This window comes from Rana temporaria, chromosome 2, assembly GCF_905171775.1.
Source record: "Rana temporaria chromosome 2, aRanTem1.1, whole genome shotgun sequence".
Taxonomy (NCBI): domain Eukaryota; kingdom Metazoa; phylum Chordata; class Amphibia; order Anura; family Ranidae; genus Rana; species Rana temporaria.
The window spans coordinates 421894585-421908563 of NC_053490.1; the positions used below are offsets into that span (position 1 = coordinate 421894585).

The 13979-nt window shown below is 44.3% G+C and overlaps 1 protein-coding gene across 2 annotated transcripts in view; it reads right to left on the bottom strand.

The window, feature by feature from the left end:
- The window catches only part of ADGRG2 (adhesion G protein-coupled receptor G2), a 216903-nt gene that overhangs the window by 52891 nt on the left and 150033 nt on the right, over positions 1-13979 (bottom strand). For both annotated transcript variants that reach the window (XM_040338220.1, XM_040338219.1), the window contains 5 exons: positions 11371-11412; positions 8894-8938; positions 5334-5356; positions 4467-4486; positions 1650-1700 (listed from right to left, as the gene is read on the bottom strand). In XM_040338220.1, the coding sequence (XP_040194154.1) occupies positions 1650-1700; positions 4467-4486; positions 5334-5356; positions 8894-8938; positions 11371-11412 (181 nt within the window). The remainder of the gene's footprint in view (positions 1-1649; positions 1701-4466; positions 4487-5333; positions 5357-8893; positions 8939-11370; positions 11413-13979) is intronic.

Here is a 13979-nt window from a genome sequence, read left to right on the forward strand (position 1 = left end):
GTTGGGGGGTTAGCTTTTCTGTCAGGTTTTTGTATTTGATATGTTTTTCCACTAGGATAAGGAATGGGGGGGGGGGGGATTATTTTCAACAAAAACACATATCAATAAATCACACTGGCCCAGATTCAGTAAGCAATTGCGCCTGCGTAACCATAGGTTACGCAGCGCAATTGCTTACTTGCGCCGGCGTTATGAATGCTCCTGATTCAGGAACATCGTAACGCCGACTGCAGCCTAAAATCTGCGTGGCATAAGGCTCTTATGCCACGCTGATTTTAGGCTGCATTCTTGCGTTGGCTGCTAGGGGGCGCTCCCATTGTGATCAGCGTATAGTATGCAAATTGCATACTAACACCGATTCACAAAGTTGCGCGGGCCCTGCGTACGCAAGTTACGGATTTTCCGTACGGCGTCTTTAGCGTAAGTCTGCCCCTTCTAATAGTAAGGGGCAGCCAATGCTAAAGTATACCGCCCTTCCCGCGTCGCGACGTTCAAATTTTACGTCATTTGCGTAAGTGATTTGTGAATGGGGCTGGACGCCATTCACATTCACTTTGAAGCAAATGACGTCCTTGCGACGTCATTTGCCGCAATGCACGTCGGCAAAAGTTTCCCGACGGAGCATGCGCTCTACGCTCGGCGCGGGAGCGTGCCTAATTTAAATGATTTCCGCCCCCGGCGGGATCATTTACATTGCGCGCGCTTACGCCGGGCAATTTTAATGGAGCTACTGCTCCGTGAATCGAGGGCAGCGCAAAATATTTGCGTGGGCGCAGGGCAAAATCGTTGCCCTGTGCCTCCGCAAATAAAACGCAAATGTACCTGAATCTGGGCCACTGTTAGCAAGGTAAGTAAAGGTTACCATAGATGACAACAGGACTTTTTCACTTTGAGAATACAGTTGCAGCCGATTGGCTATAGCTTCTGACTGAAAAAAAGTTGGGCAAACATTACTGGAAAGGGGACTTTGTAGGCACCAATGACCAAAACAAGAGGATATTAAAAGTACAAAATAATTTATTTAAACATAGGTTAAAAACATTGAGCGGAAATATAAATCAACACATTCAATATGTGAGAAGAACCTGATGTATAGAGCTCTTAATCTGTCACAGGGGTAACAGAGCCCAACGGTAACTCCTACGCATTTCAACTCATAGAGTCTTCTTCAGGGAGTTCTAGTGGACAGAAACGGTAACACCTACGCGTTTCAACTCATAGAGTCTTCTTCAGGGGGTCTAGAGGACAGAAACAGTGGATTGAAAGGGATTAGGCTTCTTGTACCCCACCAGGGAGTATACAGGTGCCCATATACCACTAGAAAGCTTAAGGGATAGGAGCTCAATAAGGAAACAAGGGCCAAAAAGGTCCGAAGGTACTTGTTATGCACAGGTCTCAAACAGAGCCAATCCTTGCTGAATATGTTGAATTTTGATCCATCTATAGCCAGCTTTAGGGGAAGATCAGTGACTATGTCACTGTGCATGTAATGGTTTCATTGTTACAACAAAGATGTAAAATGTAAATATATATACATGTTTCACATATCTAGATGTTTTAAAAATACAAGTAGCATACAACTTTTATTCACGCATGAAAGTGCAAAGCAAGAAATATGTTAAAAAAAAAAAGAAACAAAATATACTTACAAGGGTACCATAGTATAGTTTATTTTATTATCCGTAAACAACTTTTTCCCACTAAAAACACATAAATACATTAAAAACATTAATAAGCTTCTAATGCTAATCAATATACAACTGTACAACATTATATAATACTTAAAGTGGTTACAAAGCCCTAAGGTATTTTTTTTACCTTAATGCATTCAAAAGAATTGCACATAGCAGGTAAGTATGACATGTTTGTTATTTTAATTACAAAAAAAATGGAAGTTGTAATATCACTTTTAATTAAAATGTGAAGTAAAAACAAACTGCAAATGAAAATGCTGGTAACTTTCGTTTCACCAATCAAAGCGTCTCCTGTGTGCTGAGGTGTAAAATCCTCTGTGCTTTTGGAGGGAATCACTGTATGCAGCCGTGCTTGAGGGGAAATGCCAATGTCTTCTACATCAGCATTTACCCACGGATGCATGTATGGTGCTTCTCACCAAACAGGAAAGTGGTGCCTTTGGGGGGGAGCACCAAACATGCTTGTAGGTAAACACTAATGCAGAAGTCATCAGCGGTTACCCGCGCACTGCCATGTATGGACATTTCCTTGTATAACAGCTGTACGCGTCACGTATGGCTTCTGCCAGAAAGTTTCAGCGATTTTACATCTCATTACACAGGAGCTGCTAAGTGTCCATGAGGCCTAACTTTTTCCTGTAAAGACCAGAAGTTCAGGGGAGTAGCACTGAGAGAACAGGAGCCAGCAGCACTGAAAATTGGAAACTGCAAGTGCTGGGGAAAGCATTTTCACAAATAGTTTACTGAAGAATATTTATTTTATTTGTGCTCAAAGAAAGCTGAGGGTTTAAAGTGGGATTCCACCCACGATTTTTTAAACACTGTAGCTACTGACTTAATCGTGGAGGGTCCAGTTTCCTACTGCTCATGCGCGAGGCTCGCGCCACTTTGTGAATGGGCGGCTGCTTTCTGGGATGCACACAGTTCCCAAAAGGAAGCGCGCCACATTTCCCAGAAGAACCCGCAAAGAGAATGAGGAAGAAGACCTGCACCGGTGGAGGAAGAGGCAGATTAGCAAGTTCTGCATAGCAACCGCCCTTTCTGGTGAGTAAAAAAATATGTTTTTTCTATTTTTTTAAAGGATTTTGGTGTATTTTTTTTTTAAGGGTGGAACACCACTTTAATACAACTTTAAATCCTTCACAGTACCAGAAGCTAGAGATGTAAAAGAGGGCTTGGTTTAAAAAAGTATTTTACTACTTGTCATATACTGTATATCTAAATGTATTAGGCTTTGAAGCTCCAAAACTTTCAATCTCCAAAGTCCAATGGTGGCTGTTCGCACATGAGCAGCTCGTAATCCAAAGTACTCGCATATTAAAGTGAGTTTCCCCATAGAAGTCAATGGAAACGAAAATAATTTGTTCAGCACTGACTTCAATGGCATGCAATACCGCATGTGGCCAGAGGTGGGGGGGGTGCCAGAGAGCCTTGTAAACACCCGGAAAGGCCCGAGGAGAGTTCGGCTGAACTTGGAAAACCTTGGCACGGCTCGGGAACTGAGTATTTGCGAGGTTTTCCAAGCATTTCTGAACTGCTCCGAATGGCTCTGATCGGCTCCGCTCAGCTCTGCTAGGCTCCGGCACCCCCCAACCTCAGGCCGAAAGGGGTACTGCACACCGCTTTGGCTTGAATCCTGATCGCTTTGCAAGTCAGGTTTTTTTTAAATACAGTGCTTGTATTGGGAAACGCTCGTTAACCGCGTTACTCACAATCCGAGGTTCCGCTGTATTCTAAAAGCTACATGAGCTACTTTTTAGGCAGATTTGGCCCCATAAACTTAAATGGAAACCTGTAAATACTCAAATTTAGTGTTTTGGGTGTTTTTTAGGCATTTTTTTTATGTTTTCCTGTAAGAACTGGTCTTGACCCGCTACTGTTTCCATTGGCTAAAAACAAAATGCCTGAAGCTTGAATTCACATGTACAATACTAGCAATACATTTTTTAAATCACTTGTATATGCATGCAAAATGTTCTATTACAGACTCCTGAAAATTGTAGAAAGCTTTTTTCTACAATTAATTTGGATGACGGTACGCTGTTATAGTTTTTTATTTTTATTTTACATGAGGCTATACTCCAATTTTGTTCAGACTCCTGAAAATGCCTACAAATCATGCTGCTCAGGGGTGAATGCAGCCCTAAAGTGGATGTAAACCCTCCATACACCCAGTGAAGTGAACAGCCTCAGATGATACACAGAGATTAACCCAATCTCCCTACAAAGGTTTTATATGTATATCTGCTGTCTTCACATTTATATACTGTTTAGAAAGTTCAGATTGTGTTAGGAAATTTTCTCTTCCTGTTTAAGAGTGTGACGTCTGGGCATACAGCCAAGATAGCTAAACTTGCTGATTGGAGGAAAGGCACACACCCCCTCTCATCATAGGCAGAGACTCTCAGAGCTGTTTTGTAATAGGACCGGCTCCCTGCTAATCTGATTTAGCAACCTCCTCTGACAGAAATTTCAGATTGCTTTTATCTGATGTGTCTGAGAATTTGTCAGGATTTATCAGGCAGATAACAAAATACTGCAGATATATGTGCCCAGCTCAAATTTCATGATTTGGGTTTACATCCACTTTTATGTCCATAGTCTGTGCACAGGGCATTGTAATATCTCAAAACACAAATCTTTATATCATTTTTTTTCATATACAGTCTTCCTATATATATAATTTTGCATAAAAAGCTTTTTGACATCACCTAACTTTGGCAACGCTGGAGTGAAATAAGCTACTAAACTGGAATAAAAAGATGTACTTACTTTTTTTCATCTGTACAGTTCTGCAACAAAAAAAATGTATATTAAGTATAACTGTGAAAGTTTGTATCATATTGCGTTTTGCATCATGTGACTACATCAACTTTGTCTATTCCTGATCTGCACTTCAGGTCAAATTTAGAGTTGTAGAAATTTATTGGCATGATCATTGTTTTGGAAAAGGCGAAGATCCAACTGCTAACATCTTCAGCTACTAACTCGTTGGCAGATAAAAGATTTTTTTTTAAATCTTTGAATGCTTGATCTGGATTTGTGAGGTGTCATCAAATCCTGATCCTTCCCATCCTCTATTTTCATTTATATATTTACCCATAGTAAATCCATACAAGTTGTCATTTCTACAATGATATTTGCTTTGAGGCCGGAATCACACTAGTGCGGTGCAAATTTCAGCTCTCTTATCTCTGCAGAGAGATAAGAGAAGTGTTCAGCAGATTAGCAACGTTTTAGATGCGAATTTGGAGACCTGGGAGAAGTTACTGGTGAGAGGAGAGTGGGGGAGAAGTGTATTGAGCTGAATGAGAGAAATTCCTGAAGAGAACTGAACACATCTGCGAATCAGCTGCGTACCCATAGAAGATAATGGGCTTGAATTCGCACCTGAGCCGCACCGCAATGCCTAAAAGACGCACGCGGTTTTACTGCAATGCGCAGTGCGAATGCATCGCACATATGTGAACCAGCCTCATTGAAAACAATGTATATTAAAATGTTCTGCGAATTGGATCCGGTTTAAGCCGCACTCTATTCGCATAGGTGTGAACCTGGCCTTATACTTTTTCAACATATTGTATAGAGAGCCCTTTTACCAATTCCCTTTGAATAACACAAGAAGAAAAATACACTTACGCCTTGAAGAACAATTTCATAAACTGTTGAGAAACAAAAACACACTATCAGCATTTTGGTAGGCTTTGATGACAATTTTCCATCCTAAAGTAATTTTACAGATTGCACGATTTGATGGTCCAGCCCACCTATTCAAATCACCATTGTTTCCATCTAATAGGCCAAAACTAAAACCCTTCCCCTGACATATACTTCCATATGGTTAATAAAGATATCTGTATATTGCCATCTGCATGCATTCCTGCTAACACCTATAGTTCTTGATACTTCTAATGAGATCAGGGCAGATGCACCATGGTCTCCACCATTTAAGGAAATGAAACATTCTGGGCCAGATCCACATACATGTAGAACGGCGCAGTGTATCAGAGATACACTACGGCGCCGTACCTTACCTGGCGCATTTTCGAATCCTCAGCGATTTTGCGCCGTAAGTTACGGCGGCACAGTGTATTTCTGGCCGCGGATTTGAAATTGGGCGGGTTGGGGGCGGGTTTCATTTAAATGAAGCGCGTCCCCGCGCCGAATGAACTGCACATGCGTCGTTCAGAAAGTTCCCGCCGTGCATTGTCGCGAGAACGACGGCCATACTTAACATGGCAAGTCTATGTATACGCCGAAAAATACCAGCTTTAACTATACGCCGGAAAAAGCCGACTACAGACGACGTTAGAAAATGCGATGGCCGCGCGTACGTTCGTGGATCGTCGTAAATCGCTAATTTGCATACCCAACACGGAAAACGCCACCCAGCGGACGCCAAAGTATTACATCTTAGATCCGAAGGCGTACGAAGACGTACACCTGTCGGATCTAACCCAGAAGCCGTCGTATCTTGGTTTGAGGATTCAAACTAAAGATACGACCCGGGAAATTTGAAAGTACACCGGCGTATCAGTAGATACGCCGGCGTACTTCGTCTGTGGATCTGGCCCTCAGACAACAGTAGACTGAGGGCCAGATTGTTTGTTTTGGAGATCTGTGTAGTTAATCGCCTTTAGCCACATTTGTTTCAATCAGGACTGGATTAAAGTAGGGGCTATTGGAGCTGCAGCTCCAGGCCCCTACCTTAATATAGGCCCATCCATCCAAAAAGAACAGGCCACACATGGATAGCAATGGACCGGCAGGGAGAGATGATACAGTTAGAGGCTAAAAAATACTTAGCAAAGTATACTTAGTCCCCCTTTATATGAGAGTCCCCCATCACACCAGAAGTCCCCCTTTCACATTAGCAATTCCTTCTTTACATGCGACGGGAGACACCCGCTGTGTGTAATCAAGATACAGATGGGCATAGTCACAGTGAGGCTGCAGATGGGCACTGATGAGGATACAGATGGGCACAGTGAGTCTGCATTGTTGGCACAGTGAGGCTGCAGATGGGCACAGTAAGGCTGCATTGTTGGCACTAATGAGGATGCAGATGGGCACAGTGAGGCTGCATTGATGGCTCAGTGAGGCTGCATTGATGGGCACTGATGAGGCTGCCGATAGGCACAGTGAGGCTGCATTGTTGGCACTAATGAGGCTGCAAATGGGCACAGTGAGGCAGCATTGTTGGCACTGATGAGCCTGCTGATGGGCACAGTGAGACTGCATTGTTGGCACTGTTGAGGCTGCAGATGGGCACGGTGAGGCTGCATTAGGAGTTGAGGACGAGAAAATGCGATCAGAGAAGGGGACCTGGAAGTGTGATAGACGATTTGGACTTGGAAGTGTGATAGGAGAGGGGGATCTGGAAGTGTGATAGGAGAGGGGGACCTGCAAGTGTTATAGGAAAGGGGAAGCAGGAAGTGTGATAAGAGAGGGGGCTGGAAATGTGATAGGAGAGGGGGGTCTGGAAGTGTGATGGGAGAGGGGGACCTGGAAGTGTGATAGGAGAGGGAGACCTGGAAGTGTGATAGGAGAGGGAGACCTGGAAGTGTGATAGGAGAGGGGGACCTGGAAGTGTGATCAGAGAAGTGGACCAGAAAATGTGATCAGAGAAGGTGACCAGAAAACGTGATTAGAGAAGGGGACCTGGAAGTGTGATAGGAGCGAGGGACCTGGAAGTGTGATAGGAGAGGGGGACCTGGAAGTGTGATAGGAGAGGGAGACCTGGAAGTGTGATAGGAGAGGGAGACCTGGAAGTGTGATAGGAGAGGGGGACCTGGAAGTGTGATCAGAGAAGTGGACCAGAAAATGTGATCAGAGAAGGTGACCAGAAAACGTGATTAGAGAAGGGGACCTGGAAGTGTGATAGGAGCGAGGGACCTGGAAGTGTGATAGGAGAGGGGGACCTGGAAGTGTTATAGGAGAGGGAGACCTGGAAGTGTGATAGGAGAGGGAGACCTGGAAGTGTGATAGGAGAGGGGGACCTGGAAGTGTGATCAGAGAAGTGGACCAGAAAATGTGATCAGAGAAGGTGACCAGAAAACGTGATTAGAGAAGGGGACCTGGAAGTGTGATAGGAGCGAGGGACCTGGAAGTGTGATAGGAGAGGGGGACCTGGAAGTGTGATCAGAGAAGTGGACCAGAAAATGTGATCAGAGAAGGTGACCAGAAAACGTGATTAGAGAAGGGGACCAGAAAACGTGATTAGAGAAGGGGACCTGGAAGTGTGATAGGAGCGAGGGACCTGGAAGTGTGATAGGAGAGGGGGGCCAGGAAGTGTGAAATAAGAAGGGAACATGGAAGTGTGAGAGGACAGGGGTACCTGGGCAATGTGAAAGGTTGAGGGCACCTGGGCAATATGACACTTAGCTAACACCTGTGCATTATAACAGTAGAGTGGCACCTGGGAATTAAGACAGGAGGGCAACTGGGCAGTGTGACAGTAGAAGGACTCCTGGGCACACACTATACCAGACAGAGAATACACTGGATTCATAGGTTACCAGGCGGAAGTAGTCCTTCTACATCACCAGGGGAGTGCAGCCTGGTGAGGGAGCGGTTCTCTTACATCCCTTGGCGGGAGCAGCCTGGGGTGGGAACTGTCCTTCTATATCCCTGAATGGGAGCAGCCTGGGGTGGGAGAGATACTCCTATATCACCAGAGGGGGAGCAGCCTGGGTTGGAAGTGTTTCTGATACATCACAGGGTGGGAGCTCATATAGTTTTACTTAACTGGATGAGGGGCCTGGGGACAAGAAGCGGGAGCCAAAGCTGGGGGGAACAGAGTTGGGAGGCCGAGCAGAGCTACACAGTAGTGGTTTCCTCCTGATGTGCCCGCCTGCAAAGTGTGTCATCAGCTGCTAGGGCGCCAGCAGTCCTAGCAACCAATGACTGCAAAAGGGAGGGGAGAAGCTGAGTGCAGGCATACAGTGCTGATAGGAATCCTCATGGTGTAGTGTGTGAAAGCACACTTTTCATCCATTAAGGATGCAACAACTGAGTGGAGCCCAGCACCAGAACTTGTTCCAGCAGTGTGCTCAGGGACTCCAGCCCAGATCCGCGGGACTTACTTAAAAATTTCAGGACGGTCCTGCGGAATTCAGGATGGTTGGGAGGTATGCATAGGAGAGCAAAATGTGATTTCATTAGATATAAACATTTTCAAAGAACAATGAAAAACTGACCTCTGCCTCTACATGGATAATCTGAATTGCAGATATTACTGTACACTATAAAGAAAAACAAAACACAGATATATTACTAGACATATTTACAACTTCCAGATTTACAAATGATATAATATATCAAAACTTTACTCTGTAGCAGAGCTCAATCCTATTCGACATTCAGAGTCGGTTCACACATAGGCGGCACGACTTCGGGGGCGACTCTGCAAGTCGTCCTGAGGACGACTTCAGAGGCGATTCGCAAAACGACTTCTGTATAGAAGTCAATGCAGATCGCCCCGAGCCGCCCCCGAAATACTACAGGAACCTTCTTTCTAAGTCGGAGCGACTTGCGTCGCTCCTATTAGAACGGTTCCATTGCATTGAATGGGACGCGACACGTCAGGCGGCTGACCCGCCTGTCGTGTCGCCCCAGCGTGAACCGGGTCTTAGGGTAGTGTAAATTTTAACCTTAGGACAGGAATACTTATGCCGCGTACACACATTCAGGCTTTTGCCCGGCCAAATCACATTGGAATTCCATCGAAAAAAAATAGAACATGTTTTTATATCTAAACTCCGATGAAATTCATCGGACTTTCCGATGAAAAAACTCAGATGGGGCTACACACAATCGGAAAATCCGATGGATAAAATCCATTGGAAATTCCGATCGTGTGTACGGGGCATTAGACTAGTCAAATCACTTTACAACAAATTCAAAAATGATATATGTATTAATACAACCATATTTGGTAGTGTATAACTATATCTGTTTAGATACATTAAATATGCAGATAGGCATTCCAGTATGAGAACAGAATAATGAAATGCTTGACTCCGTTCAGTTCTAGGAAGAATGAAAATCCATTATACTCTGTGGGTTTGATTTACTAAAGTTGCACTTTGCAAGGGGAATGTTTCCCAGAGCTTAGTGAACAAGGAGAAGCTTTGCTGACATCATCCAATCATTTGCCAGCTAAAATTCTGTTCTTTTTTTTATTTTCTTTGCACATGATTGGATATTCTTTGCACAGTGAAATGGCACCACATTCATTAAGTCCTGGGAAAACTCCTTTGCACAGTGCAACTTCCATCTCTACGGGTTCTTGGCTCTTCATTGGAAAGATTGATAGCAGTGCAGCCATTGGCTCTCACTGCTGTCAATCAAATCCAATGACGCGGGTGCCGGGGGGGCGGGGCCTAGCCATACACTTGGCGTCTATAGACGGCGTGTGTATGACACAGGAGCGCGCCCGCAAGGTAACCCCCTCGGGAGAGAGCTTCCCAGAGGGGGTTATCTAATGCGGGGAGGAGCCGCGAGAGCCACCGTGGGACCCCAGAACAGAAGGAACGGGCCACTCTGTGCAAAACGAACTGCACAGTGGAGGTAAGTATGATATGTTTAATATAAAAAAAAAACGGGAACCTTTAATATCACTTTAGGTGCAGTGCGATTGTTGTTTTGTACCATGCAATCCGATGCAGGCAAACGCACTGCATTTGCAACCTGCATTTGGGGTGTCATTAACACCAACACCAGCTGCAGATTGCAAGGGCAGTGCAATTTGAATACGCTGTGGGAAACGCGCATGGATCGTGGGTTTCCTGCACCGCATTCTAGTGTGTGAGGGATGGTTCTGTCTATGACAGCAACCAATGGCCAAGATGGACATGACAGATCCCTCAAACCCCTCATCTTTGTGTACTTCATGCCTGGCTGATGATCAGGGATGGTAGATCAGCGATTTGTACAATCATGGAGGGATTCCTCCTCCCACTTCTCCCTGCAGCTGGGCTCCTCATTCTGCACCCCTGTGTGTCCCTCCATCATCCGACACAGTCTGGGCATCTCCCCCCCCCTCCAAACGCCCCCCTCTCTGTCAGAAGCCCCCCTTGTGTGTGCAGATCTCGGGCCATCCCCAGTGGTTTCTGGCTCAGACCCCGCACACATATTTTGCCATCTGATGACCCTCAATCCTGGCGCCTAAGCCGCTTACTGTAAACAATGGCACCGTCCCTGCTGCTGTACCATGTGCTTGTATGAAAAAGTATCCTGTTCTTTGTATTGCTTACTTTGTGCTCCTGCCAGTCCCTCTGCTTTCCTATCAAAAACTGACCACACTAGGCAGGAGGGGACAGCATTGTCAGTTCTCTAGCTGAGCTGAGAACTTAGCTTGCTCTCCTCCAATGATCAGACTTCTGCTGACATCCCCCCATCCCTGCACAGCTATTCACTGGAAAGATTAGTGTGCCATTGTTTCTCCATCCTGAGCTCATTATGCAGCTGAGATCAGAGATTGAGATCACTTATAAAAAAAAAAGTGTAAAATAATGTTTTTTTTATATGTATACACAAATATTTTGCCTTTCTTTTCTATTTTAAACTGAATGAGTAGTTTTACAAGGTGAGGGTTCACATACTTTAAGTAACAAGGTTTTTTTTTCAGATATGTAAAGTCCATTTATGATTTAATTTACTAACTGATACTTACAATTGTGAACTTCGCTGTAGTTTTGTACACAAGTCATATTTACTGAAATTAAATGTAACAGTATTAAACAAATGTTTAAAATACCATCTTCAAACTTTCAAAGACAGGGTTGTAAAATCAAAATGAGGTTATGTGGTCATTTGAAATTAAAACAATATGTAATAGAGTTCTTCTGTGAAGCAAACCTTTGGATCTTCTAGGTGCCAGTATGCACAGTTACTTGAAAAACCACCCTAGTATCCTCATAATTGGGGAGGCTAATGATCAGGCCAGTGGCGTATCATCCATTTGTGCAGGGTGTACACTGCACACGGGCCCCAAGGGGGGGAGGCCCACTGTGACCCACACGGCACAAATGATCCCCAGGTTGACAGTCCGGATGATCGGTGCGGTGGGGGAAAGTTGCAAGCACAGATCTCCCTGTATGACTTTTCAGCTGACAGCAGCTTTTCCTCCTCTCCCTCCCACAGGCTGTCAGCTGAAAAGTCATACAAGGAGATCTGTGCTTGCAACTTTCCCCCGCCGAACCGATCCTCTGGGCTCTCTCCTGTGTCTTCCTCCCCTATCAGCCCTCCTTGTCCTCCTCCGGCAGCCCTCTTTGTACCCTTCCTCCTCTGGCCGCTGTGTCCTCCTCCTCCAGCCCCCCTTTGTGTCCTCCTCCACCTCCCCTCGTCCCTCCGCAGACGGCTTCCCTCCTCTCCTCTCCCACTGGGTGCGGGGTATGTGTCAGGATGGAGAGTGAAGGAAGGAGTTGGTAAATATGTAATTTACCGGCTCCTTCCTTTTCCGAATTGGACATAGTGAATGATCGCTTCTGTGCCATGTAATAACTGAGCAGAGTAAACTGTGTGTTACTCTGCTTCAGTTTATGAATGAACGGGAGCCGCTGTCTCCTGTCCATTCATCTTCAATGCTGAGGCTGCTGAGAAAGGGACTGGGGAATCTGTGTCCTCAGTCCCTTTCCATGTCTCAAAGGGGAGATGTCAGGAGTCTGTTTAGACCCCTGATATCTCATTAAAACCCATCAACAGGGCTGATTAAAACAAACAAACAAAAATTTTGTAAATATTAGAAAAGTGTAATTGTGAAAAAATGATAAAAATGTAATTGTAAAAAATAAAATAAACAAAAAAAAACGACTGACACCATCCCTGCCTACCGACACTGTCCACTGCCCCACCCCCCCCCCCCCCCCCAAAAAAGCATTGTGAAAAAATAAAAAAACGAATTAAATTGTAAAAAAAAAAAAAAAAAATACATAGAAATAAAAAAATACCGCTCTACTGACACTATCCACTCCCCTATAACACCCCTCCCCCCTCCCAGAAGCACTGTAAAAAGAAATTCAAACACGATTACAAAAAATATAATTGAAACAATAATAGATAATAAAATAATAATACAAAATAAAAAAAAATCCTGACACTGTCCACTGCCCTACTGACATTATCCACTACTCCTGTCCCCAATCATTGTGAAAAAAAAAGAAGTTTGTAAAAAATAATAAAAATAAGACATTGACACTGTCCATTGCTCCACTTACACTGTCTACTGCCCTACTAATACCATCCACTGGCCCCCAAAAAGCATTTTGAAAAAGAAAAAACATGCAAAAAAATGGTATAAAAAAATATAAAACTAATGACAACATCGATTGCCCTACAAACAACATCCTGCACATACTACACACCACCGTACACACTGCACTCCTCTTCTGCTCATACTACGCACATCCATACATTCAGCACTCCTCTCCTGCACATACTACCCACCGCCGTACACTCCACACTGTACATTCCCTATTTAACTTTACTTCATTCTGCACGATATAAGGCATCTCAGATTATCAAACCACATGCCCTTTAAGCCAAACCCAATATTTAGCACAATTTAAGCCACTCCCACATTTCGCCTTCAACACGACAATTTTTTTTGCCTAGGGCCCACTTTTTGTCTTGCAAACAGGCACACTGATTTCCTGATACGCCCCTGGATTAGGCCCTGCATTTTTGGGCTGTAGGCCATCTTTTTCTACCCTTCTGGCCTCTCCAAATTCCCATCAATATACAGTCCTGATCAAAAGTTTAAGACCACTTGAAAAATGGCAAAAAATCATATTTTATATTGTTGGATCTTAACAAGGTTCCAAGTAGAGCTTCAACATGCAACAAGAAGAAATAAGAGTGGGACAAAACATTTTTTGAGCATTCAATTAATTGAAAACAACGAATAAACGGAAACAGGCTGTTTTTCAGCTGATCAAAAGTTTAGGACCACATGCCTTTAAAAGGCCAAATCTGTGCGAAGATGTGTATTCATTGTCATTTTCTGTCAGGTAGTCACACGTTGTGATGGCAAAGACAAAAAAACACTCCCTTTTTGAACGTGGTCAGGTTGCTGAACTGCATAAGCAGGGTCTCTCACAGCGCGCCATCGCTGCTGAGGTGGGACGCAGTAAGACAGTCATTTGGAATTTCTTAAATGATCCTGAGGGTTATGGAACAAAAAAGTCAAGTGGAAGACCCAAAAAAAATCCACCAGCACTGAGCCGGAGGATCCAATTGGCTGTCCGTCAAGACACTGGACAATCCTCGACCCAAATTAAGGCC